At 44.4% G+C, this 25,176-nt stretch overlaps 1 protein-coding gene across 3 annotated transcripts in view; it reads right to left on the bottom strand.

Annotated features, from left to right (window-relative positions):
- Nucleotides 1-25,176, bottom strand: part of NLRX1 (NLR family member X1) — a 44,576-nt gene that overhangs the window by 2,560 nt on the left and 16,840 nt on the right. For all 3 annotated transcript variants that reach the window (XM_068240963.1, XM_068240962.1, XM_068240961.1), the window contains 4 exons: nt 13,531-14,144; nt 7,192-8,582; nt 4,300-4,386; nt 2,148-2,399 (listed from right to left, as the gene is read on the bottom strand). In XM_068240963.1, the coding sequence (XP_068097064.1) occupies nt 2,148-2,399; nt 4,300-4,386; nt 7,192-8,582; nt 13,531-14,144 (2,344 nt within the window). The remainder of the gene's footprint in view (nt 1-2,147; nt 2,400-4,299; nt 4,387-7,191; nt 8,583-13,530; nt 14,145-25,176) is intronic.

Genomic DNA, 25,176 nt, shown 5'->3' with positions numbered 1-25,176 from the left:
CAGACGACTTCCACCAAAGTCATGCTATGACCTCTCTGGAGGAGCCTCTTGCAATGGCCATGCATGTCACTTCCTCTTCCTGCCTCTGTGTTCTATTGTGCCTCCAGCCCCTACCTTCCTCCCCCCCTTCCCCGGGCTCTGCTGTCCCCCCCTTAAAAAAAAAGCAATAGTCACTAGCCTGCTATTTACCTCAGCCTGTCACTCATCGCCGCTCCCCCGCCTCCTGTATTACACGGCTCCTTTGCCTCTGCCACCTTCCGATTGGTTGAAATCTACATCCTGTCAAAGCCGCGCAGCCACATGCAGAATGTAGATTTCAACCAACTCGGTCCGGAATCGGTTAAGGAACTACCTAGTCTTCATTATAGAGCAGCAAAAGGATACATTGTTGAACTCAAAGCCTGCCATGAAAACAGCCAATGAAGCGCTAAACATAAAGCCTGGTACACACTTTCAATTATGACTGGCCAATCATTGACCAATTTTACCACCTCCATGCAGTATGAGGATTTACCTACACAATCTGTTCCTAGTACAGTATTCAGCATATGTTGACCAACTTACTAAATAGCCAAGCACTACCGAATAGGAAGTACCAGGGAATTTAAATCATGCACTGGAGTCCAAAGGACTATGCCCTATGGGTACAATTAAAAGCAATAACTTTTATTATCAACACTTAAATAGTAGTATAAAAAGGGGTTCTGTATAAGTAAAAAGACCCCACTGTGAAGGTCTTACACGTAAGACTACTAATTATACAAGTTCTGCAGGGGTCTTTGCTTATCCCCTTCACTTAATGTAAGTGGGGTGTAGCTATCCCGCAGATATGATTGGTGTACTTCAACAGTATCAAAGTGTATGGGCCGATTCCGGAGCCATTACCAGTAGGATTGTTTGCCAAAGCTGGTGTGCTCAGAGACGTATCTCATCGGCCCCATACACTTAACGTTAAAAATGGGAGGAAATACATAAACAATCGCAAAAAGTGCACGGTGCTGTACATAGACTTTCTTTCACCCTATTTACATCATCACCCCATATTCCCTAGCCCCAGTCACAGCTGAATTGCCACATGAGGCTAGGTCATATATATGGAGAGCAGAGGGAGAGGGGTGGGGGCCGGTCAGAACTAGTTTTTACCAATTCTGGGAGGATCATTGAGTCACATGACAGGAATCCAGCCGATACCAATTAGTAGCACATTGTTCCCCTATACACCAGTGGGGCTGCATAGATCTGATGCACCTTTATGAGGTATCCTCTGGATGGCCAAGGAACCAGCATTTCTATAACAGGTAGGAGTGGCAAACTAGTTCTGACCGGCCCCCACCCTCTCCCTCTGCTCTCCATATATATATGACCTAGCCTCACGTGGCAATTCAGCTGTGACTGGGGCTAGCGAATATGGGGTAATGATGTAAATAGGGTGAATGAAAGTCTATGTACAGCACCGTGCACTTTTTGCGATTGTTTATGTATTTCCTCCCATTTTTAACGTTAGGTGTATGGGACCGATGAGATACGTCTCTGAGCACACCAGCTTTGGCAAACAATCCTACTGGTAATGGCTCCGGAATCGCCCCATACACTTTGATACTGTTGAAGTACACTAATCATATCTGCGGGATAGCTACACCTCACTTACATTTAAGTGGAGGGGGATAAGCAAAGACCCCTGCAGAAGTTGTATAATTGGTAGTCTTATGTGTAAGACCCTCACAGTGGGGTCTTTTTACTTATACAAAACCCCTTTTTATACTACTATTTAAGTGTTGATAATAAAAGTTATTACCACTTACTACATACATACATGACATAACATTGGTTAACAGTTGGCCAATCATAACAAAGTGTGTACCAGACTTATGTATGATATTTCATCAGTTCCAGACATGCTGCTAGTAAAAAAATATTTTTCAGTTCTAAACCCCTATAAGTCCAACAGTTCTGAGCTGACCCTTCAGTTTAATCAAAAGAACTCCATGAAAGATTACTGGATTGGGAATGCAATAAGAACAGTTATTAGGGTAACTATACACCTCATACATTTATATATGCAATGTATGGTGCATACAGCTGTACATTGCCATTAGATTCAGTGGTATATAAAGATATGAATGGCGTATCACAGTATTAGTACTCACTGCATTCTGTTCAGTGTTGGGTGACTTGAAGCCTCTTTAGCGATTCTGCCTGCGGCTTGGTCATGGATTCCATTATACGCCAGATTTAGTTCCTGGAGGTACTGATTTTTCCCCAGTTGTTGCGCCAGCAGTTCAGCTCCCTCATCTCCCATATCCGTGTGGAGGAGCGATAAGTTCCTTAGTGAGCTGTTACCAGCCAGAGCCTCTGCGATTAAACCCACTCCTTCTGGCCCCAATGGGTTATTGCACAAACTGCGGGAAAGAAAAAGTGTATCAAAAGCTAGCTATATAAGTTATATGTATGGCAAACAGTGGGCATGATTACAAAACTCACATTACTCCAACTATGTAGTGCCATACCCAGGAAAGCCCAGCCTACAATAGACATACCTACAATGACCTTAAAGCAGCACTAAACCCAGGACTTCCTTTCTGCTCTAAAAGATAAGCAACAGCACAATAACCTTTAAAGAAAAACATTTATTTGTTGCAGCCCACAGAACTACTAAGATGCTGCAGAGCTGTTACTGTCTGTTTTCCTGGAAGCACAAGCTGTTACCTCCAAATAAACACAAGGTGGGTTTCTCTGTGTTTTCCTTCTCTCCCGTGCAAGAGTTTAGCTCATCTTTAACCTCTGCACTAGTATAATGCTGATGTTCCTTTAACCCTTTCACATAAAATATCTCAGAACGGAACCAACCACAGCTTGCTTCAGGTGTCACTCATATTACACATTCCCTAAGCAGTCTGGGCTATACCCACATTATACATACTTTTCACTCTGGCACCCCACTCACTTTCCCAGGCTCCACTCTCATTGTACATTCCTCTACTCGCAGCTCGTGCATGCGCAGTAGAGATCCACTTGTCCTCAGTGCTATTCTGAGATGCTGGAATGACAGGCTGGACGGAGGAATGGGAAGACTCTATACTATCCAGGGCAGTGGTCCTCAAACTAAGGCCCGTGGGCCGAATGTGGCCCCCTGAGGCTTTTTTACCGGCCCCCACACACAAAATGTATTACAGATGCGGTCAGCTACATCTTGAAATATTGGTGGTCAGCATATAGAATGAAGGCAGAAAGCAGTAATTCGCTGGTTTCCAATCAAATTCCACATCAGGTGACACTGTTGTCCAATTGTCCTCACCTGGCAGGTTGCTTCACTGTATGGCACGCAAAGACTTCTACATCATTTTATGTATACGCCGCCCCCCCAGCAGTCTGAAGTATGTTGACCCGGCCCTCGACCCAAAACGTTTGGGGACCCCTGATCCAGAGCCTTTCCTCTACTCAGGTAAGTATCAAGCCTTAAGTAAGTTTTACCTCTTCTACTAGGACTCACCAGCCGACTCAAGTCTGTTGCTCCAGTGACTAGTAGTCCCTGGAGGTTAGATAAACGTGGTTGAGTTAAAGTGGACCTGAACTCTTGCACAGGACAGAAGGAAAACAGAGAAATGCACCCTGTATGTATTTAGAGAGTTTGGCCTAATTCCCCCTTATGTGTCTAATCACAAGTAGTAATTTGATCCCTCAGCTGTGTCAGTTGACAGCCATGGCAGAGATCTCATTTGTAAACACAGGATGTGAACAATATGCCTGCTTCCATGAAAGCAGGAAGTAGACAAACTGCATATTTATTGCAGGGTTTGTATCAGCTGTAACAAAAATGTTTTATTTAATGGTTATGCGGTTTATTTTCTCTTAGAGCAGAGAAGAAGTTCTGAGTTAAGGTCCGCTTTAAGTTCCAAATGCAGAGTGATTGTTCACTGGACAAAGTCCTTGGGTTGGTTTTAGCAACCACACAAAAAAAGCAAAAAAAAAACCCCCCCCCAAAAAAAACAAAAAAAAAAAAACAGGACAGGGCAACTTAGTAAGGCTGCCAAACCAGGTGCCACCCTACCCAGCATTAGCCTAAATTAGTAAATCATTACAAAATAATGATGACCTGTGAAGTGGAATAGGTCACAACATCGATTAAGGTACTAACTAGGTGATAAAAGTGAAGATTGGCAGGTAAAGGTTTCTCAGATGCCTGCTAAAATAACTCAAGCTGACTTACTAATCACTCACAAGCAACCTTTCACAAGTTTGAAACAACCAAACAGCATAGCGGGTCAGTAACTGACCTTGAATAGACCTGGAATTTCTTACCGTAGGTTCGTTATAGCACAGTCAGGGTGGAGGAGGAGGTCTTTAATTTCTCGGCAAGAATCAGGTCCAAGCAAGTTCATCTGTAAACTGAAAGTAGATGGCCATTTCAAACAAGGGTATTATATCAGCTACCATAGCAGTTTTCTCTTTTTCTCTCAAAGTAAAATGCAATGTTGTGGTCACTTACAGTAAGTAGTAAACATCTTACAAATTTAGGACTAATTTGTCTCCTCATGGGAAATTCTCAGTATCAGTTATACTCTTTATAAAAGCACTTTGTGTAAAGGATCTATACAAAGATGCTAGTGAGCTTCCCTACTCATCTGCACACTATTTTGGCAGTTGGACTGAGTAACTGCAGTTTAGCAAATGCTTTTGTAAATAAAGACACAACTGAGAATCCCCCGATGAGGAGATGGACTAGTCCAAAACCTGACAGATTAGATTATCACTACCAACTGTTAAGGCCAATCTACACGATGCGATTCTTTGTGTGATTCGATTACGATTCTATTTACTATCCAATTAAATCCGACATGTCCGATCGGGATTCAATTTCGAACTGAATTGAATCGAATCCTGATCAGACATGTCGGATTTAATCGGATTGTAAATAGAATCGTAATCGAATCGCACAAATAATCGTATCGTGTAGATGGGGCTTAATGCTGGGAATACACCATACAATTTTTTGTTAGATTTACCTGCCAGATAGATAAAGTTCAACATGTTGGAAATGTATCTATCTTACCATCTATCTGCCGAGCAATTAGGCATTGTTCTACTCAGCAGGAGATAAACAGAAGACAATGCACCAGAGATAATAACCATTCTCTACAGAAAATAATCTAATTATGCGTTCTAACAGAAAAATCTAATGCTGGACATACACGGACCGTTTTTTGCGGCGGTATCGAACAAAGGGGCTGGATGCCGGCGTCCCCGCGGGAGCGGCTAATGAGCCACTCATTTCTTGCCATTGTTCTCCCCGCCGCTATCGAGCGCAGTATCGATCCAGTGGGGTATCGGACACGCCGGATATCATCAATCGAGCCATCAGGCTCGATTGATAAGCCTCCCTCCTGTCCGTCTATGCCCAGCATAACAGAAGAATCTAACAGAAAATTGTATGGTGTATTCCCAGCATAAGTGACAGCGACATCTGGGAAAAAAAGTATTTTATAGTGCATTTTACTCTGGGAGAAATGTACATTTATATGTATGCATTTTACAATTTTTTGTGAGAGATGCCCTTTAATGAATAAATGTTTTATACATGAATTATATATTTACAAGTTAGGCCCATTTTAAAAATAATCGCTAGCAGCTGCATCCTTTAGAGAGTACTCTTCAGAAAGATAAATGCAGTACATAACGGAGTAGTGAGCTAGGAAAGGGGTCACTCTTTTAACTTGGATGTGCATATAATATTTTTAGGCCTAGTGCACACCAGAGCGGTTCGGCTGCAGTTTGCGATCCGCTTGCGGGTGCAGATCCGCTAGGGTAATGTATTTCAATGGGCTGGTGCACACCAGAGCGGGAGGCGTTTTGCAGAAACGCATACTCCCGGGCTGCTGCAGATTTTGGATTGCGGATGCGTTTCTGCCTCAATGTTAAGTATGGGAAAAACGCAAACCGCTCTGAAAAATGGCACTTCAGAGCGGTTTGCCAGGCGTTTTTTGTTACAGTAGCTGTTCAGTAACAGCTTTACTGTAACAATACATGAAATCTACTACACCAAAAACGCTTCCCAAAACCGCAAAATGCTAGCTGAAACGCTACAGAAAAATAAGAAAAAGCGTTTAAAAATCTGCTAGCATTTTGCGGATCTGCTAGCGTTTTTTGGTGTGCACCAGGCCTAAGGGTTTTTTTAAACACTTTATCAAACAGCGGTGCAACTTAAAGAGAACCCGAGGTGGGTTTGTGAAATCATATTAGGACACAGAGGCATATTGTGTGTACTGTGACCTGCCTCTGTGTCCTTCTATAGTGCATCCAGATGCTGTCCACCCTTATAAAAAGCGCCAGGCTATCAACATGCAGATTGTCGCTAGCCTGTTATTTACCTTCAGGCTGTCAGTCACCGCCGCTCCCCCGCCTCCTGTATAGCGCGGCTCCCCGCCTCTGTCGCTTCCCTCCCCGCCTCCGTAAGCCGATTGGAGGAAACTTACAGAGGCGGGGAGGGAAGGGAAACAGACGGGGAGCCGCACTATACAGGAGGTGGGGGAGCGGCGGTGACTGACAGCCTGAAGGTAAATACCGGGCTAGCGACTATCTGCGTGTCGATAGCCTGGCACTTTCTATAAGGGAAGACAGCAGAGCACGGGGGGGGTGGGAACACAATAGAAGGACACAAAGGCAGGTCACAGTACACACAATATGCCTCTGTGTCCTAATATGATTTCACAAACGCACCTCGGCTTCTCTTTAAGGTGGCCATACACTAGTCTATGGCCACCAGATAGACGATCTGATAGATCCCTCTCCGATCGAATCTGATCACAGAGGGATCTATTGCCCACCCACACACACTGCAATAGATTTCAGCATAACATCTATTGGAAATCTTCCTGCCTGGCTGGACCCCCCCCCCCCCCGTACATCATAACCCTATATAATGTAGGTGATGTTAGTACATGAGACTTGGTGACGGGATATAGGTACCCCGGGCGATGGAGAGAAGACACTAATAAAAGAGACGTGTGGCACATAGGTGAGCTGTTGACAATAACCCCCCCCCCCCCCCCCCTCCCCAACCACTCTGACCTCTTTCAACACTATACTAACCATACTAAACAAAAATACAATAAAATCCTGGAACTGGGGCCATCATTTTCATTTCATGCATGAGTTATTTTTTCAGTTTATGTTACTACTATATGTTTTCCTCACTTGACATTTTGGCATTTCATTAGGACTGGTGCAAGTGCGCAGATGGCATCCAGATCTATATGGCAGCTACTCAGGTTGGCTTCTGCCAGTAACTTTCTTCTACCTCCCATCGCTGCAGCCACAACTGTACATTTAAGAGGCGTCATGCGGACCGTGGAGAGATCCAGATCTTGCAGTGAACTGACCAGGCCAGCAGCAAATCCCTCATCCTGAAACTCATATAAAAAGAAGAGGAAATCCATCAGCTCAGAAGGTGGCAACCTCCGGAGGCTGCAGTTCAGCAGGTGTTTTTTGAGACGTTTTGTGATTTCAAATGCTGCCATGTTCTTAATTGAACAGCCAAGCTGGTCAAGCATAGCCCGGTTCTGATGTGACAGAAGTCCTCCCATGAATATAGGAAACAGTTCAAATGCTTCTGGTCTACCACCATCAACTTCCTCTGGTTGTGATGGTCCCTCCACGCCAAGGATACTGGAGTTTATCTGGTCCAGAACATCATCATTATAAGAGTCTTCTTCCCTGAACATTTCTGCTGTTACAGTTTGAGCTATATTATCGCGGTTCTGTCCATAAACCTTTCCAAACAACTTAGGAATCACACGTAACAGATTAAATAGTGCAAAGATACGTAGAGGGAGAAACTTGGACAGGACATTCACTACTGCCACAACATCTTCACCGGCTTTGCTGATTATCTCAGAGACTTCTTTCCCCATGCGCTCTAGAATGGTCTTGTTTTCTCCCAGGACAACATACAAGGCAGCAAGGTACTCCTGCATAGCAGGTATTGTAAAGACAAAGAGGTTCTCTTGGCCTCGCTGGACACAGGGTGACAGGAAGAAGCGGAAGGCATCAGTACGGAAAACGTTTAGGAGGTTAAGCTCCTCCTCGCTATTCATGTCCACATAAAAACATTTTGTGACATCCTCTTCAGTAAACCGGACCTTCCGCAATCGACAACCTTCATAAGCCAACTTACCTATAGTGCGAGCTACGTAACGCATGAGAGAGATTTTAGAAGGATGCGTTATGTCCAGCACTTCACCGGCAAAATTAAGCCGAAGAAATGTTGTGTAAATCTCAGTTAATGTCAAAGGGGGGTCATCAGACTTTGTATAGTATAATAAGTGTAAAGTTGCACAAGTTAGCCAGCAGTAGGAGGGCAAGAAACATGCCGCAGAGAGCTGGCTATGGTGTTCCAAGTTCCGGTTTAACATTTCTACAAGATTTTCTGTTTCCAGAGCATCAGCGTCTTTGTGACCCAAACGCACTTGGAAATACATCTTCTGTAGCTGCATGTCTGAAAATCCACATATCTCTGCATACCGTCCGACATACTTTCCAGGGATTCTTTTGAGTGCAGAAGGGCGTGTTGTAACCAGGACTTTGGCCTAGAACAAAACAATGAAGAATTATTAACAGTAATGTATTTTGATTTAAAAAAAAACAAAAAAGGGCTACAGAAGACAAAAGTATACAAAGGTCTACAGAAAGTAACAGCAGTTTTTTTTTCTTATCTGCCTTGCAAGGTACTCTTTCTGTGTAATTTAACTTGCATCTGTCAGGTTAATCTCTTCTCACCCTACTCCACGTCATGTTACTGCAGAATGCCGGTTGTTCAGCAGTATTAGCATAGAGGTCCCCCCCATTCCTCCAACCCATAGGTGAAAAGTGTGATGTTACTACAACAAAGGGACTGAAAACTTTATTTAAAAAATATCATAAATGCTTAAAGGGAATGTCTGAGCTGCCCCCCACCCCCCAAAAAAGACACCCATTTACCCAGGGCTTCCTCTAGCCCTTAGCAGCCGCTGTACTTCTTACTGCAGTATAAAACCACACATGCATTTCATCTAAGCACACTAAATCAAAGGTTATCAATCCGTTTCCAGGAAAGCAATACATTTCAGTAAAGCCTTGATACACGTGGAGGAAAAATTTGATTAAGAACGATGACATTAACAACGGCTTAAATGAATGATCCACGACAAACCGCCATGATGGATCACTTCGGCAGATAATCGTTCATAGTCAGTAGTGTACACAGAGCTATGGATGATTATTAACTGATGTGTCCGAAAATCTACAGCACTTAGTCTAGATCCAGCACTGTTTACATCACATCACTTGGATATCTTCAGTGATAGATTGTAGAACCATCGTTCATCAGTCGTTTTAGCAGGCTATCTTTCAGTGTGTACATATCTTAAAGTCCTGAGATCAACCCGTTCAATTTAAATATGTAGTGCTGCCACTAAATTCAAAATTTCTTCTGTTAAATGATTATCACAATAAAGCTTTATAAGTTCAGGAGAGCAGTTACTTGTAGTTTAAAAAATTCCATTCACAGTGGGACTTTAAGGTGCGACTTTATATAGGGCCAAAGTAATGTCGCAAGACAATGTAAAATCTATACGCCATTCCCAGTGTAGGCGTTGAGTTGCAACACGTCACATTATCAAGACATATGCGTTGATAGATATAATGGTAGCCTATGACAACGCAAAAGTTAATGAATTACATACGTTAGGATTCCTCACGTTATGAAGTTGGCATATGTGCAGTAATGTCCGCATCATGTCACGCAATGCGACCGAATGAAGCTTAACGCGGACACTTTTTGTGCAAATTTGCACTGAATTAGGGTTTCATTGTGCGCCCTTAACGTTGCAATATAACGCAATGTCCCACTGTGAATGGAGCCTCAGTGTGTCTTATTAAGAAGTGTCTAATCTGCTGCCTGAAAGGCCACCACCCTCTGTGGCATGATGCAAACAGATAAGAACAAAAATGTATAAAGCGGTCACATAGCAAAGGTTCATGTGACTTAAAAATAATATCAATAGAAAACCAAAGTCTTTGTTTAGTGGCAGCTATTGGATGAAGGATCAGAAGCATGGAGCCTCTGGGTGATCCTTCAAGACTGAGATCAGGTAACATTTGCTTAAGGTGGGTAAAGCTGGCCATACACTATTCAATTATCACTCGGTTTTGTTTTCTATACTATGCAATGTTTGTTTTCAGCCAGTTGTAAAATAAGTAATCATAATATCGACCGTAAAATGAATCATAATATAATTGGATAGTGTATGGCCAGCTTTAAATTAAACTGCACTGTTTTTGACCGGTACTATTATTCATACTATTCCTCAAAAAATTGTCCTCAAAATTAATGCCCACCAAGAAATGTTACATGTCAATGATGGCCGATATATTTAATTTTGAATGGCCTAATGTACCATTTCCATGTAGTATGAGAACTTACCTGCACAATCTGTTCATAGTATTCAAAATCTGTTGGCCCCCATACTACAGGGAAATGGTAGAATTGGTTAACCATTGGCCAATCAAAATTGGATGTGTGTACATACCCTAAAGAGAAGGAATCAGAGATACAGAGTTGGTATCTTGTTTCACCCATACAGAAATGTGTTTTCACTAAAAACAAAATAATGTGTAGTTAAACTTCCACATTCTGCTGTAATTACTGTGTTTTTTCCCCGTTTTAAAACTAAACTGTTAGCAGTGTGGCTATAAAAGGCCAATTAGCAGCACTTATATAAGGCACCTGTGAGCTGTATATAGAGTTCCTCTTCATCTCTCTACAACACAGCCTAACATCAGCAATAGGCTGCACTGTGCCAAGATGACTACATAGGAGTCATCATTTTCCCAGGTACGGTATAAACATGGCTTACAATCTCATAAACCTTTACAGCAGGGCTGATAAAACAGGAGTTTAGATAGAAAAAAACGACAGCTAAGCAGAATGAGAAACTATACACCCGTTTTACTATACACCATTTTGCACATAAAGCAGATTTTATTTACCACTGACAAAACAATTTGTCACTCTGCCAAACTGGACTGGATTCACAGGACAAAAAAATGATTTCACTATATCCTATATCTGCTACAAACTATCTTATTTTAAAATGACCCTGAAGTGAAAAAAGTGCCCCTAGGGCAGGGATTTCAAACGTAATCACGTAAGGGTCAACATGCAAAACACAGTGTAAGTCGCAGGCCAAATTGTTTATTAAAATGCAACACTTATTGAACAGCCTCACATTATTTTGCGTAACTATAGAGACTGTGAGGGGCCAGCTCCTCCCCTTCTGCAGAGTAGCACAGTGGAACAGTTTTATATTTGCCCACTCCAGTGCTGCTTCGGGCCTCCTCCGATCTCCATGAAAGCCACCCGCTCTATGCTGCATTTCTCTGGCTTTGAATGCATGTCACATGATCAGGAGCTGGATTTATGGAATGGCAGTGTGCACAAGAGGGGTAGGGGGGGGGGGGGGGGGGGGGCATCCCAGGAGGGAGTCCCATGCTATTTTTTTTTCTTGGGGACTGGGGGGGGGGGGGGGGGAGCCGAGGGATGTTGCAGCACCATGGATATAACTGACAGTTACCAGTAGGCTTCTTTTAGGGCCTGAGCCCACTAACGCAGTTGTGTCCGCTTTTCAGCAACACATCAATGTTACAGATGCTGAAAAGCGGACACAACTGCACACAACTGCATTAGTGGGCTCAGGCCCTTACTGCTTACAATAATGCACCTTTGAAGCTCTCAAGGGCCACATAAAATGGCAAGGGTGGACGCATTCAACACGCAGGCCTTGAGTTTGACACATGAGCCCTAGAGGGTACTTACCTTGAGAGGGGGAAGCCTCTGCATCCTTAAGCTTTCCTCATCCTCCCCTGTGGCCCCCGTTCTAGTGGTGGGACCCCTAAAAGTCTGCTTCTCAGTGCTTTGCTGAAAGGACCCATTTGAGCCTTTGACCTGGGTTTGAAATCCTGGCTGAGGCCAGTATGTAAACCAGGAGTATTTGGGCAAGGCTCCCCGATGATCTTGGCCGCCCTAAGTGGCTGCAGCCCTGAAGCTCTCGAGTCCACCAGGAGAAAACGTGATATAAATGTTTTGTGTCTTGTCTATGGGGCTGTAGATTGCAGGCAAGTCAATATGCCCAAGATGACCCTTGTCCACTGACAAATGTGCCTAAAATGGGCACCTGAGTGCCAGAACTGAGCAATGGAAGAAATTTAGTCTTGTCTGGTGAATCACATTTTCTTCGACTTCCAGATTCCTCACATCTCAATCTGCTTCTCATCTGTTGGACAAGCTGTAAAAGCAAGTCCAATCCAAGAAGGCTTAACCTTGTAACATCTGTCACTAACGTCTTGGTGTCAGATACCACAAGACACCATCACGAATTGTGTGGAGTTCATGATTTAAAGAGGAACTGTAACATCAAAATGTCCCCTGGGGGGTACTCACCTTGGGTGGGGGAAGCCTCAGGATCCTAATGAGGCTTCCCACGCCATCCTCCGTCCCTCGGGGGTCTCGCTGCAGCCCTCCGTACAGCGGCGACGTAAATATTTACCTTCCCGGCTCCTGCGCAGGCGCTCTGGTGGCTGTCGGCTCCGAAGTAGGCGGAAATACCCGATCGTCGTCGGGTCTGCTCTACTGCGCAGGCGCAAGTCTCCGGCGCCTGCGCAGTAGAGTGGACCCGACGGAGATCGGGTATTTCCGTCTAGTTCCGAGCCGAAAGCAGCCACAGCGCCCCCGCTGGAGCCTGCAAAGGTAAATATTGAATTGACAGTCGGGTCTGTCGCTGGCTGTTCGGAGGGCTGCAGCGAGACCCCCGTGGGACAGAGGACGGCGTGGGAAGCCTCATTAGGATCCCGAGGCTTCCCCCACCCGAGGTGAGTAACCCCCAGGGGATCTTTTTGATGTTACAGAGTCTCTTTAAACTGAATGTAAACCTAAATTAAAAAACAAAACAGACACTTACCTATAGAGAGGGAAGGTTCTGGGTCCTATAGAGCAGAGCTCCCCAACCCTGTCCTCATGGCCCACCAACAGTACATGTTTTGCAGAAAACCAAAAACATGCACAGGTGAGGTAATTCGTGTCTCAGCAGAGCTAATTAACTACCTGCCTGGGTTTCCACAAAACATGCACTGTTGGTGGGCCTTGAGGACAGGGTTGGGGAACACTGGTCTCCTCGCTCCAGTGCTGTCAACCCAGTGTGCTGCCATGGAAGGCATTAAAAGCATGACTGCACTCGAAGATGGGCGGCTTTGTATTGCGTAAGTGCACTCTCCAGCGCTCATGCATGCACAGTACGGAGCTGCCTGTCGGATGGAGAGGCAGAGCCAGGAAGAAAAGATAATTTTTGTGAGGTAAATTTGCAAGTACGCCTTGTCCCCTTCTAGGACCAGCCCCCAGTCCTAGAACTGTTCATGCATTCTATGGTTAGACTTTCCTATGTTTTCCCTTCAGAGCACAAATCATCTAAATCAGGTTTACAAATGTTTAGGTCTTATTCTTACCTCAGGAAGCATGTATCCTCGCAGGAGATTTACAAGGATAGCCGGGGGTGGCATGGGCTCATTGGGATCACTACACAGTTCAGTGTTTGCCATCCTGAAATCTAGATTCATCCACTCTAGACTGTTGAGTATGAAAAGCACATTGGAGTACTGGGATAATGTAGGCAGCACATCTCGTAGATGGACGTATTTCTTGCAAATGAGTTTCGTTAATGACACTGAGGCAGTGACTTGGGACAGATCTTCACAAGAAAGCGGAATTATCAGCTGGAAATCAGTTCCTCGCCTGTGGCACCAATCCAAAACAAGTTTCCGGATGAGGGTACTTTTTCCAGTACCGACTGTCCCATACAGAATAACGCTGCGTATCGATTTTCCAGAGGAGTTGTTTTGGAACAACTGGGATACAGATAAAATGTTAGGATATTGGGGGATTTTCAAATGAGATCGGAAAGTTGATTCAAACAACGGGCGCATGTCTTGTAGGGTCATTTCACGTATAACGGGATCTACATGGATAGAGTCTATTGCAAAGGAAGGTCCAAAATGTCGTTCCTCACTAGGCAAACAGCTGAACCAAGCCGACAGACGCTCGCGGTACTGCTCAACTGGATCTATCAATTGAAAAATACATAAAAATATTATTTCGGTAAAGTTTTCAACAGGGTAAGTGATACAATGATTCTGCATTCATGGCAGGGTTAGTTTCAAATATTACCACAGAAATAAAAGGTCATTCACCACCTGTCAAACAGTACCCCTGCGGTGTAGTTCCAGGGCCACCACTACACATTACAGATAAGATAGAAGCATCACTACGGAATCGCAAACATGTAACAAACTTCATTATTGCATCCTCACAGCAAAAGTCAAGAAAACCTTTACCCTTCCGATTAAAAATCCTGCTGGCTAAACCACTGCTGATAACCCTCTACAATACACTGGTGTGGGCACCCCTGCCTAGTCTTACAAATAGATAAAACCCAAACAGCTGGCGAAAAATGGTGTGGCCACAGCCATAATGCGGGGAATACACGGTTCGTTTGTGCCGTGCATTTCTGCGCTCGATCGTTTTTGCCGCTCAATTCTGCAGTCGATTCTCTTATCTCCCGCTCGTTTTTCTTATCTATTTACATTCACTTCTATCAGAAATCGAGCGGCGAAATGATCGGGCGGGAGATCAGACATGTTGGAAATTATCTATCGAACTATCTAATCACCTCAAAAACAAACCGTGTACTCCCAGCATTAAGGTTCATGAACAATTACAAGAATTAAGAAGCCACTAAGTCCCCAGATGAAAGAATTAAGAAGCCAGATGCCCCCTAGATATTATTTAGTATTTATATAGCGCTAACATCTTCTGCAGAGCTGTACAGAGTATATTGTCTTGTTACTTAAAGGAATACTTAAGTCAAAAATCAAAAATGATTTTTACTCACCTGGGGCATCCCTCAGCCCCCTGAAGCTGTATCGCGCCCTCGCAGCCTCGCTCCGATCCTTCTGTCCCCGCCGGCGGCTACTTCCGGGTTCGGCGACAGCCGCCGACAGGCTGGGAACGCGAGTGATTCTCCACGTTCCCAGTCGCTATAATCACCCTCTATGCTGCTATAGCGTATAACATTATAAGAGTAAAAATCATTTTTTATTTTTGACTTAAGTATTCCTTTAACTGTCCCTCAAAGGGGCTCACAATCTAATCTAGATATAAAAAATAAGTAGCCATGTGCCACCAGATAACATGTCCAAATGTCCAATTATTAAAGTGGACCTGAACTCTTGCACAGAACTGAAGGAAAATAGAGAAATGCACCCTGTATGTATTTAAACCGCTTAGTCTGTCTAATTCCCCCTCATCTGTGTCTAATCATAAGTTGTAATTTGATCTCTCCCCTGTGTCACATGACTGTCATGGCAGATAAGCTCACTTGAAAGCACAAGATGTTAACAATATGTCTGCTTCCATGAAACAGGAAGTAGAAACAGTGCAGATTTATTTTAGGATTTGTTTCAGCTGTAACAAAGAAATGGAAAGGAATGCAATGCGTGCACAGACACGTCCCGATTGCCCATCCCCCACCGCTGTCCAAAGTATATGCACACAGGGAGATGTTGCTTGCTTGGTAGTTGGAAAAAGCTGTTATTTCCCACAATGCAATGAGGTTCACAAACACACACACACAGGAGGGACATGGGATGCAGACACTTGCAAATTATTATATAGAACTAGTTGACCTAAGCCAGTTTAAAAATGGGCTCTAGGTCTCTTCACGAGCCACCGCCGCCAGTCAGTGCACGCGTGCACACCCACCAGTCCTGCTTCCTGGCCCGTCCTTTTGCCCCAACGGTTGACTGTACTGCGCACATGTGCAGTACAAAAAAAACATGGACACACAGACAGGGAAAGAGGATGACGCAGGGACAGTTAGGTTTTATTGTATAGGATGAGCGACAACTGAAGCAAGAGGGGTTTGGTTCAGTTCAGGGATATTTTATTGAAGGGGTTAAATGAACATCAGAATTATAATAGTGTAGAGGTTAAAGAGGAGCTAAACTCTTCAACCCACCCTGTGTTTATTAAGATTGAGATTTATTGAGATAACAGCCTGTGCTTCCATGAAACCAGGAAGTAACAGCCTGGGCTGTGGCGTTGGTACAAAAATCTTCCAACTCCGACTCCTCAGTTTTTGAAACCACCGACTCCAACTCCGACTCCGGGTACCCAAAATGCCTCCAAATCTCTAGTCTAATACTTACCAGGGCTGTGGATTTTGTAAAAAAATAATCAGACTCCTCAGTTTATGAAATCACTGACTCCAACTCCGGGTACCCAAAATTGCTCCAACTCCACATCCCTGGTAACAGCTCTGCAGCACCTCGGTAGTTCTGTGGGTTGCGACAACGGTTATTATGCTGTTGCTTATCTTTTAGAGCAGAGAGGACGTTCTGAGTTCAGGTCCACTTTGAGGAGCCATGTGCATCCAGATACAAGAATTAAGCAAGCATTTCCTCCCAGATAAAAGAATAACTACAATTGTATTGTGCTTTTCTTCTGTTAGACTCAAAGTTCTTTAAAGCTGCAGCCTGCAGCCACTAATGGCACTTCAGCAGGCCACCCTGGAGCATAGTGAGTCTTTTTAAAGGTCTCCTTATTGCATAGGTACGCTGGCTTCAGCCAGGATTTGAACCCTGGTCTCCTGAGTCAAAGGTGGTGTCTGTAACCAGTACAAGTAGCCAGGTGCCACCTAGATCCAAAATGTTAATGGAGTAGATAAAGGCCATGCAATGAATATAGGAAGGGAAATGAAGAGAACTAGAGAAGTACTTGGGACATCTAATATGTTTGACTAGGCATGTAGAAAAAGAAAGCCCATATATACAGCACCACTCAATGTATATATAAATGCAAATTTTATTAGCAAAAATACCATCTGATAATTGACACATAGGAAGTTTCAATATATAAAAACAATTAAAAAAGACCACATTGTCCTAGAATTCCAGCTGCAATAATCAAAAATCCACAATGCAATTAAATACATGCAAATATAAAGGAATAAATGCCCATATGATGTATACCAACTTAGTGGGCTACAATATAGAGCCCACCAGTGGTAGAACCCGGGTTCAGTAATCCTAAAGTGCATATAAAATAGTATCAACAATTATACATATCTCAAAGTGCTTATGTACAAAAATAAACAATATTGTGCAAGAACACCTCTCCTCCTCTCAAAGCGAGGTGACGCTCGCGAACCTGGTGGAATGTTCTGAGGGGTCCCCAGTCTTGCTCCAGCTGCCTACATTCTTTATACCTGGGCTAAGTATCTTGACTCTATGTCACTTCTCACTCTCTATGCACTTTATCCTTGGGCTGCTCCTATTATTATTAGCAATACTGTGATTTGCAGTTCAGTTCTTGCACAATATTGTTTATTTTTGTACATAAGCACTTTGAGATATGTATAATTGTTGATACTATGTTATATGCACTTTAGGATTACTGAACCCGGGTTCTACCACTGGTGGGCTCTATATTGTAGCCCACTAAGTTGGTATACATCATATGGGCATTTATTCCTTTATATTTGCATGTATTTAATTGCATTGTGGATTTTTGATTATTGCAGCTGGAATTCTAGGACAATGTGGTCTTTTTTAATTGTTTTTATATATTGAAACTTCCTATGTGTCAATTATCAGATGGTATTTTTGCTAATAAAATTTGCATTTATATATACATTGAGTGGTGCTGTATATATGGGCTTTCTTTTTCTACATGCCTAGTTCCTCTTGTTTGGGCCCAAGCACACTCACATATTTTGCTAGTGTTTGCGGACATTTACTTTGGATCTAATATGTTTGAGTGAGAAATGGTGATTAGGGTGGATGGGAGAACAGTGACCAGCTTATTTTGTAGAGGATTTACAGATCTGTATTAATAATCTACCGTATTTTTCGGACTATAAGACGCTCCTGACCATAAGACACACCTAGGTTTAAAGGTCAAAGACCAGGGGAAAAAATATATACTACTATATACTTGGTGCATCCATGGTGAAGGGGCATCTTGTGGATTATGCCCCCTTGTGTGTCTGTGTCCTCCTGTCTCCTTTGTGTTCTCCTGTGTCCGCCTCTGTCGTCCTTATGTCCTCCTCTACGCTCCTTTGTGTTCTCCTCTATGCCCCTTTGTGTCCCCCTGTGTGCTCTGTTTGTCCCCCTGCATCCTCCTCTGCATGGGCACAGTACAGGGAGTCCCCAACATTGCAGTAGGTTGGAGGTTCAGGCGTTCACAAGTCAGGAATTCCCTGCATTTGTACTAGAAGATGCAGTGACTTTTTTCCCCACTTTTGGGGTCTTATAGTCCAAAAAATGCAGTATTACACTCACATCAGGAGCCATCCCTCATACTGAGAGGGGAAGGCCATAGATCTGCAAAGTCCTAAGAAACATGAACTATTTACTGTGCACAGACAAGGCCCTGATATATCATAGTGTAAATGTAATGCATGAGTTCTGCTGTGAATTCACAACCACATAAATGACTCAGCATCTGTCAAAATGTAAAATATTGTTATTTAAATAGCCATCAACTTGCTACTACTGGTTAAATCCAGGCTGCACCTCAATGCTGGTTTCCACTAGCCGGCGTGCATCTTGCACATCACTCCACAAATCTTTGTGTTTTAACCCTTTCCAATCCGATTTTGTAATCACCCAGCCCCCACCCCCAGCACTTAAAGGGACTCAGAGCTGAGATATATATATATATATATATATAAGGATTTATACATACCTGGGGCTCCCTTCAGCCCCATCCGCTCATATCGCTCCCACGCCACTGTCTGCAGCTTCAGGTCCCGTCACTGCCGTCAGTTGGCTCCAGCCTATGCACGAGAAGTGCGCCCTCTACATATCTCTCCAGCGGTGTGCGTAGACTGGAGCCGACTGACGGCAGTGACAGGTCCCGCTTCCCAAAGCTGCAGACAGCAGAGGACGGCGGTGTGGGAGCGATCAAATTGGATGGGGTTGGAGGAAGCCCCAGGTATGTATAAATCTTTTTTTTTTATATCTCAGCCCTGGTACACTTTAAAGTGAAACAACACACCTGATTTATAATAATTCACAATTGGTACCTTGTAGGAGGGCAATTAAGAATAAAATATAACTTTTAATTCATTGAGCTAAAATTGAACGGAGTACAGATACTACTAATAGTGAACAACGTGACCACAATTGGGTTGATAGGTATATGGTTATTAGTCATACGACAAACCTATCAATCTCCCATTGTTTTTATTATAGACCCCACACCAAGAACCCTACATGTTTTGTTTCATTTAATAAGAAACTTCGTCAGGAGTAAATAGTATTAAAGTGCCAGAGTGCAAAAAGTGCTAAAATAATAAAGAAATTATCAGAATCACATAGTACACATATTAAAGTAGCAGCAAGTATGGCAGCAAGGTAGCAGCCAAACAGATGCTGCCCGTTGAAGCTGTCCTTTTATACTGAGGGAAAGGCTCGCACTGAATACTGGGAGGGGCGGTAGCTACACCTCTCTCTGCACTGCCCACAAACTGGCCCTCCATTGGTGACTAAACCTGTCACTCATCACATCATCCAATAGGCATCAGGGCCATAGGAGCGCATAATGTAAAGAACAGTCACTAAAACGTGGATTCCAGCGCTCCACTTACATACATCAGCGCTCCATGGAATAGTTAACCATTCGTGGAAGGCAGGAAATAATCCCTTCAAATATTGTGGGGAAACAATGCCGGTGAATGTCCGTACGAAAATGCCAAGTCCTGATTGGCTGTGAGGTTATGGAGGGATGTACTGTCTGCGCCTATCAGGGCGCACTCACCCGCCGGATTGGCCAATGGGAGGCCGCTCTGTGCGCACAGCTGCTATCGCCTGTCAGGCGTATCCGAGCAGTGAATAAATTACGTGACGTCACCAGCAGAGCGGCCGCTTCCGCGTACATCTTGAAGCCTGGTTGCCAAGGTAACAGCCTCGTAATGTAAACACACATCGCTGACAACAGCGTGTGTGCAGCATCCATTGTGAAAGACCTCAATATTGATCAGAAATTGAGACAGTTGGAGGCCCGTTGGATCTATAGACTGGGCACTTTGAGTCCAGGTGGCCTAAATGAGGGGTTCACCTTTGCCCCCTTTATTTAAGAATGCCAGTTAATTTGTTCTCCCCTTGTCACTGTTCTTTCCTTACGTGTCTTTTTCTTTGGAATTTTTAAACCTCTTTTGCCTCTTCTGTATGGTCTGGAGCTGATATAAGTAATTGATTGTAAACAATCTCTTTTGCCCGACACTTTTCATGTACCACCCGGGTATGCGCCATTAAGTATACTGTATAAGTGGCGGGGTGAGGGGATTTAGACTATTTAGAAATGTTGGTTGTTTCCCATCTGGATAGCAGCATGGATGCCTCCCCCCTCCATGCATATATGGATGGTGCATACCATAAGAGAATAAGCATTATTGTGTGCTTTAATCTGTCATATTATTTGGGCAGAGACTAGCTGGTAATACATATGTGTTTCTTCCCGGTATTAAGATTGTGGGTGGTATCTGTTTGGATTAGGTCGGACTCCTTTAAATGTACCCGTTTAACACTGGTTATCTAATCCTTTAGGAGATCACAATGGATCGTTTTCCTTTTATTGATGTTTATTGAGGTCTTTCACAATGGATGCTGCACACACGCTGTTGTCAGCGATGTGTGTTTACATTACGAGGCTGTTACCTTGGCAACCAGGCTTCAAGATGTACGAGGAAGCGGCCGCTCTGCTGGTGACGTCACGTAATTTATTCACTGCTCGGATACGCCTGACAGGCGATAGCAGCTGTGCGCACAGAGCGGCCTCCCATTGGCCAATCCGGCGGGTGAGTGCGCCCTGATAGGCGCAGACAGTACATCCCTCCATAACCTCACAGCCAATCAGGACTTGGCATTTTCGTACGGACATTCACCGGCATTGTTTCCCCACAATATTTGAAGGGATTATTTCCTGCATTCCACGAATGGTTAACTATTCCATGGAGCACTGATGTATGTAAGTGGAGCGCTGGAATCCACGTTTTAGTGACTGTTCTTTACATTATGCGCTCCTATGGCCCTGATGCCTATTGGATGATGTGATGAGTGACAGGTTTAGTCACCAATGGAGGGCCAGTTTGTGGGCAGTGCAGAGAGAGGTGTAGCTACCGCCCCTCCCAGTATTCAGTGCGAGCCTTTCCCTCAGTATAAAAGGACAGCTTCAACGGGCAGCATCTGTTTGGCTGCTGCCTTGCTGCCATACTTGCTGCTACTTTAATATGTGTACTATGTGATTCTGATAATTTCTTTATTATTTTAGCACTTTTTGCACTCTGGCACTTTAATACTATTTACTCCTGACGAAGTTTCTTATTAAATGAAACGAAACATGTAGGGTTCTTGGTGTGGGGTCTATAATAAAAACAATGGGAGATTGATAGGTTTGTCGTATGACTAATAACCATATACCTATCAACCCAATTGTGGTCACGTTGTTCACTATTAGTAGTATCTGTACTCCGTTCAATTTTAGCTCAATGAATTAAAAGTTATATTTTATTCTTAATTGCCCTCCTACAAGGTACCAATTGTGAATTACACTTTAAAGTGAACCTGATAGTTCACTAGACACAGACGTCCCCTCCAGCACACTGGAAAACAATGAAAGTGTACCAGAGATGGTTCACTAGCCCCTATATATACTTACCTGGGGCTTCATTAAGCCCCATGAGCACAGTGGCCTCCCTTGGCGTCCTCTTCGGCCCCTCCATTCAGCCACTGTGCCCCTCTTCTGCGCATGCACGGCTCAGCTGCACGTGCACCCCTCGTCACGCTCCACCAGCCTGGATTGTTCTGCACCTGCGCAGTAGTACCATGCAAGCGCAAAACACTCCAGGGGACGGAAGCGTGCTGGGGGCAGCGCAGGGCCAAGCTGCGTATGCATAGAAACCCATGACTGGCGGTGGTTAACCAAATTGTCGAGAGTTGTAGCGCCGGAATGGAGGGGCTAAAGAGGACGGCGAGGAAAGCCATGTTGCTCATGGGGCTGGAGGAAGCCCCAGGTAAGTATAAATAAGGGCAAGTGTACCATCTCAGTCCGGTGTGCTGGAGAGGACATTGGTGATGAAGATGTGTAGCAGCAAGGATCCATGTACCTCCTCGCACTAGTGTTAGGAGGTGACCTGGTATCAGTGGCTGGGGGAACGCCAGCTCGCGCATTGTAGCTTTTCCTCCTTGCAAGCGCTCCAGTGTAATGACGTTATTACGCAGCACTGCGTGGTGCTATGGAGGATCAACGTGTTGGACTACATATGACACTTTGATCCACATAGGGTAATGCCGAGCTCCTAGTAATCAGCCCACGGGCGCCCACATAATATTTACATTATATAGCGCAGCAACTGGGGATGGAGTCGATCAAAATGTTGGACTTGGGCTCAATTTTCTGCACCTCTGAAAAATGCAAGAAGTGGATCCTATTGTTAAAAATAGGGTCTGCCTCCACTTGTTATTAGTTTCCCACAGCCAACTATGGTGCAAACACATCAGACCCGGGCCCGACAAGAAAACAGAGTGGAGACTGAACTGGTCTGCTCCGCTGAGCCAAACAGACTACTGGAACTGGAGGTCGAGTAGATACTGAGCCTTCAGTGCGATACTTTGATCTGAAGGGGCTGACACTGTGCCAAATTTTATCTGTCAACAGTGCCATCTAGTGGCAGCCAGTTTTCCTATGTCGGACTATGTCAGATGGATCCTATGGAGGAAATGCTAATGTCGAACACAGTCCTACTTCACCCTGACATATTTTTAATGGTTAGTAAAGGTAAGTAGGGGACAATACCATTATTCATGCAATTTTAATATTTGATGCAGCTGTTGCAAGGAAATTCACATTGGAAAAGTCAGTCACATGACCCTCTAAAGCATGATTAAATACATACCTTTACTGTATCTCTGAAGTTTAATTTTCCAGATAAGTCTGCCATACACTGGCAGATTGACACCAGATGTGCCCAAAACTATGTATCTCTCTCTGATCAACATTTGCCACACACTGCACATCAATTTTTCATAGATTTCAGTATTACAAATAGTGTCGCCTCTAACGCCGTTCCCCCAGAGTCAGAGACAGCTTCCCCAGTTCTCCCTTCTTGTTATACTTCTCCCCTGCCCCAAGCCCCTGCTGAGTATGGTGGGTTTATGAAATCAACGACTCCAACTCCAAGTGCCCAAAATTGCCCTGACTCTGACTCGACTCCAACTCCACAGCCCTGACAATTAGGCCGCATGTTGGGACATCAATCTTTGGCAGATTTAATCTCAGTGATATAATCTGCTGTGGAATAGTGTATGGGTACCAATACTCACCCTTCCTGTCTGTAGGATGACAGCTAACCTGCAGGCAAAAGAAGAGAACATCTGAGAAATAGGACTTCACAGAGGAGAATGTGTGAAAGTATGCAGCTAATTGTGTCTCAGGAGTGCACAAAAATAAGTTTTCCTTTGTCTCTGTGAAGCCCAATATCTCAGATACTCCCATTTCCTGCCTGTAGCTCTGCAGTAGGTCTACAGTAAGGGCCGGTTGACACTTATTCAGGAACCGTATCCATGGTGTACGTTTTTAGAGACGGAAAAAAACGAAAAACGGAGCTATGGATCCTAATGTTAAAAATAGCGGCTGCCTTCACTCTGGTCAAAAACCGGATCCGGTGGATGCGTGGATTAAAACTGAACGGAGAGTCTGGACTCTGCACTTTTTCACGGAGCCTGGATCCCCACGGAGGCTATGAAAGGAAACACAAAAACGGATCTCCCTTCACACACAGAACTTTGCACACAATATGGATGCCAAAGCGGATTGCTACTGCCTGCTCCTCCCCTCAGTGTCATCTTTGCTAACCTCTTATCCAATAGAAACACGCATGAAGGAAGGACACACTTTTGACATGTTTAAACGGACTGGAAACGTATGCTGCAAAAGCACAACATTTTGAAAAACGGATCAGTTTTTAGAAATCTGCAAACTGACAAGTGTGGACGAGTCTAAGGAAATATCTGAAGACTGGGACTTCAAGGAGACAAAGTAAAGGCATTTAACTAATCATGCTTAAGAGAAGAACACACAAATACCTTTTATTTAAAAAAAAAAAAAAAAAAAAAAAAAGACATCTAGAATTCAGGCACACTTTTAAAGGGAACCTTAACTCAGAGGAATGTGGATGTTTCCTTTTAACCACTTGCCAACCAGGGGATGTTACACTGATCGGTGCTGCGTGGGCTCTACAGCCCGCAGCACCGATCAGCAGTGCAGCAGGGCGATCAGACTACCCCCCTTTTTTCCCCACTAGGGGGATGTCCTGCTGGGGGGGTCTGATCGCCGCCGGCTGCAGTTGCTTAGCGGGGGGGGCTCTTCAAAGCCCCCCTCCGCAGCGCTTTCAGCCCTCTCGCCAGCTCCCTCCCTCTCCCTTCCCCTGTGTGCTGCGCAGGACGGATTTCCGTCCTGCGCATTGAAGGATAGGCTTCAGCCTATCATATGCCGGCGATCCCCGGCCAATCAGAGGCCGGGGATCGCCGATCTGCCTTACGTCGCTGTTGCGCAGCAGCGCCGTATGATGTAAACAGCGGGGATTTCTTCCCCGCCTGTTTACATTTTGCCGGCGAGCCGCCATCGGCGGCTCTCCGGCTGTTCACGGAGACACCCTCCGTGAACTGACATGGAAAGGCCGCTCGATCGAGCGGCCGTTTCCATGGTAACCCGCAGACGACCAGTTTACGCCAATCGGCGTTAGCTGGTCGTCAAGAGGTTAAACAATACCAGTTGCCTGGCATCCTACTGATATCTTTGGCTGTAGTGGTGGCTGAATCACACACCTGAAACAAGCATGAGCTAATCCAGTCTGACTTCAGTCAGAGCACCTGATCTGCATGCTTGTTAAGGGGCTGTGGCTGAAAGTATTAGAGACACAGGACCAGCAGGAGAGTCAGGCAATTGGTATTATTTTAAAAGAAAAAATCCATATCCTTCTCAGTTTAGGTTCCCTTTAAGTGACCATACACATGTCAATATTGCAGTTTTTTTTC

Source organism: Hyperolius riggenbachi, chromosome 6, assembly GCF_040937935.1.
Source record: "Hyperolius riggenbachi isolate aHypRig1 chromosome 6, aHypRig1.pri, whole genome shotgun sequence".
NCBI classification, from domain to species: domain Eukaryota; kingdom Metazoa; phylum Chordata; class Amphibia; order Anura; family Hyperoliidae; genus Hyperolius; species Hyperolius riggenbachi.
Note: the sequence above shows the minus strand (reverse complement) of the source record. Positions and strands in the feature narration are given on the sequence as shown.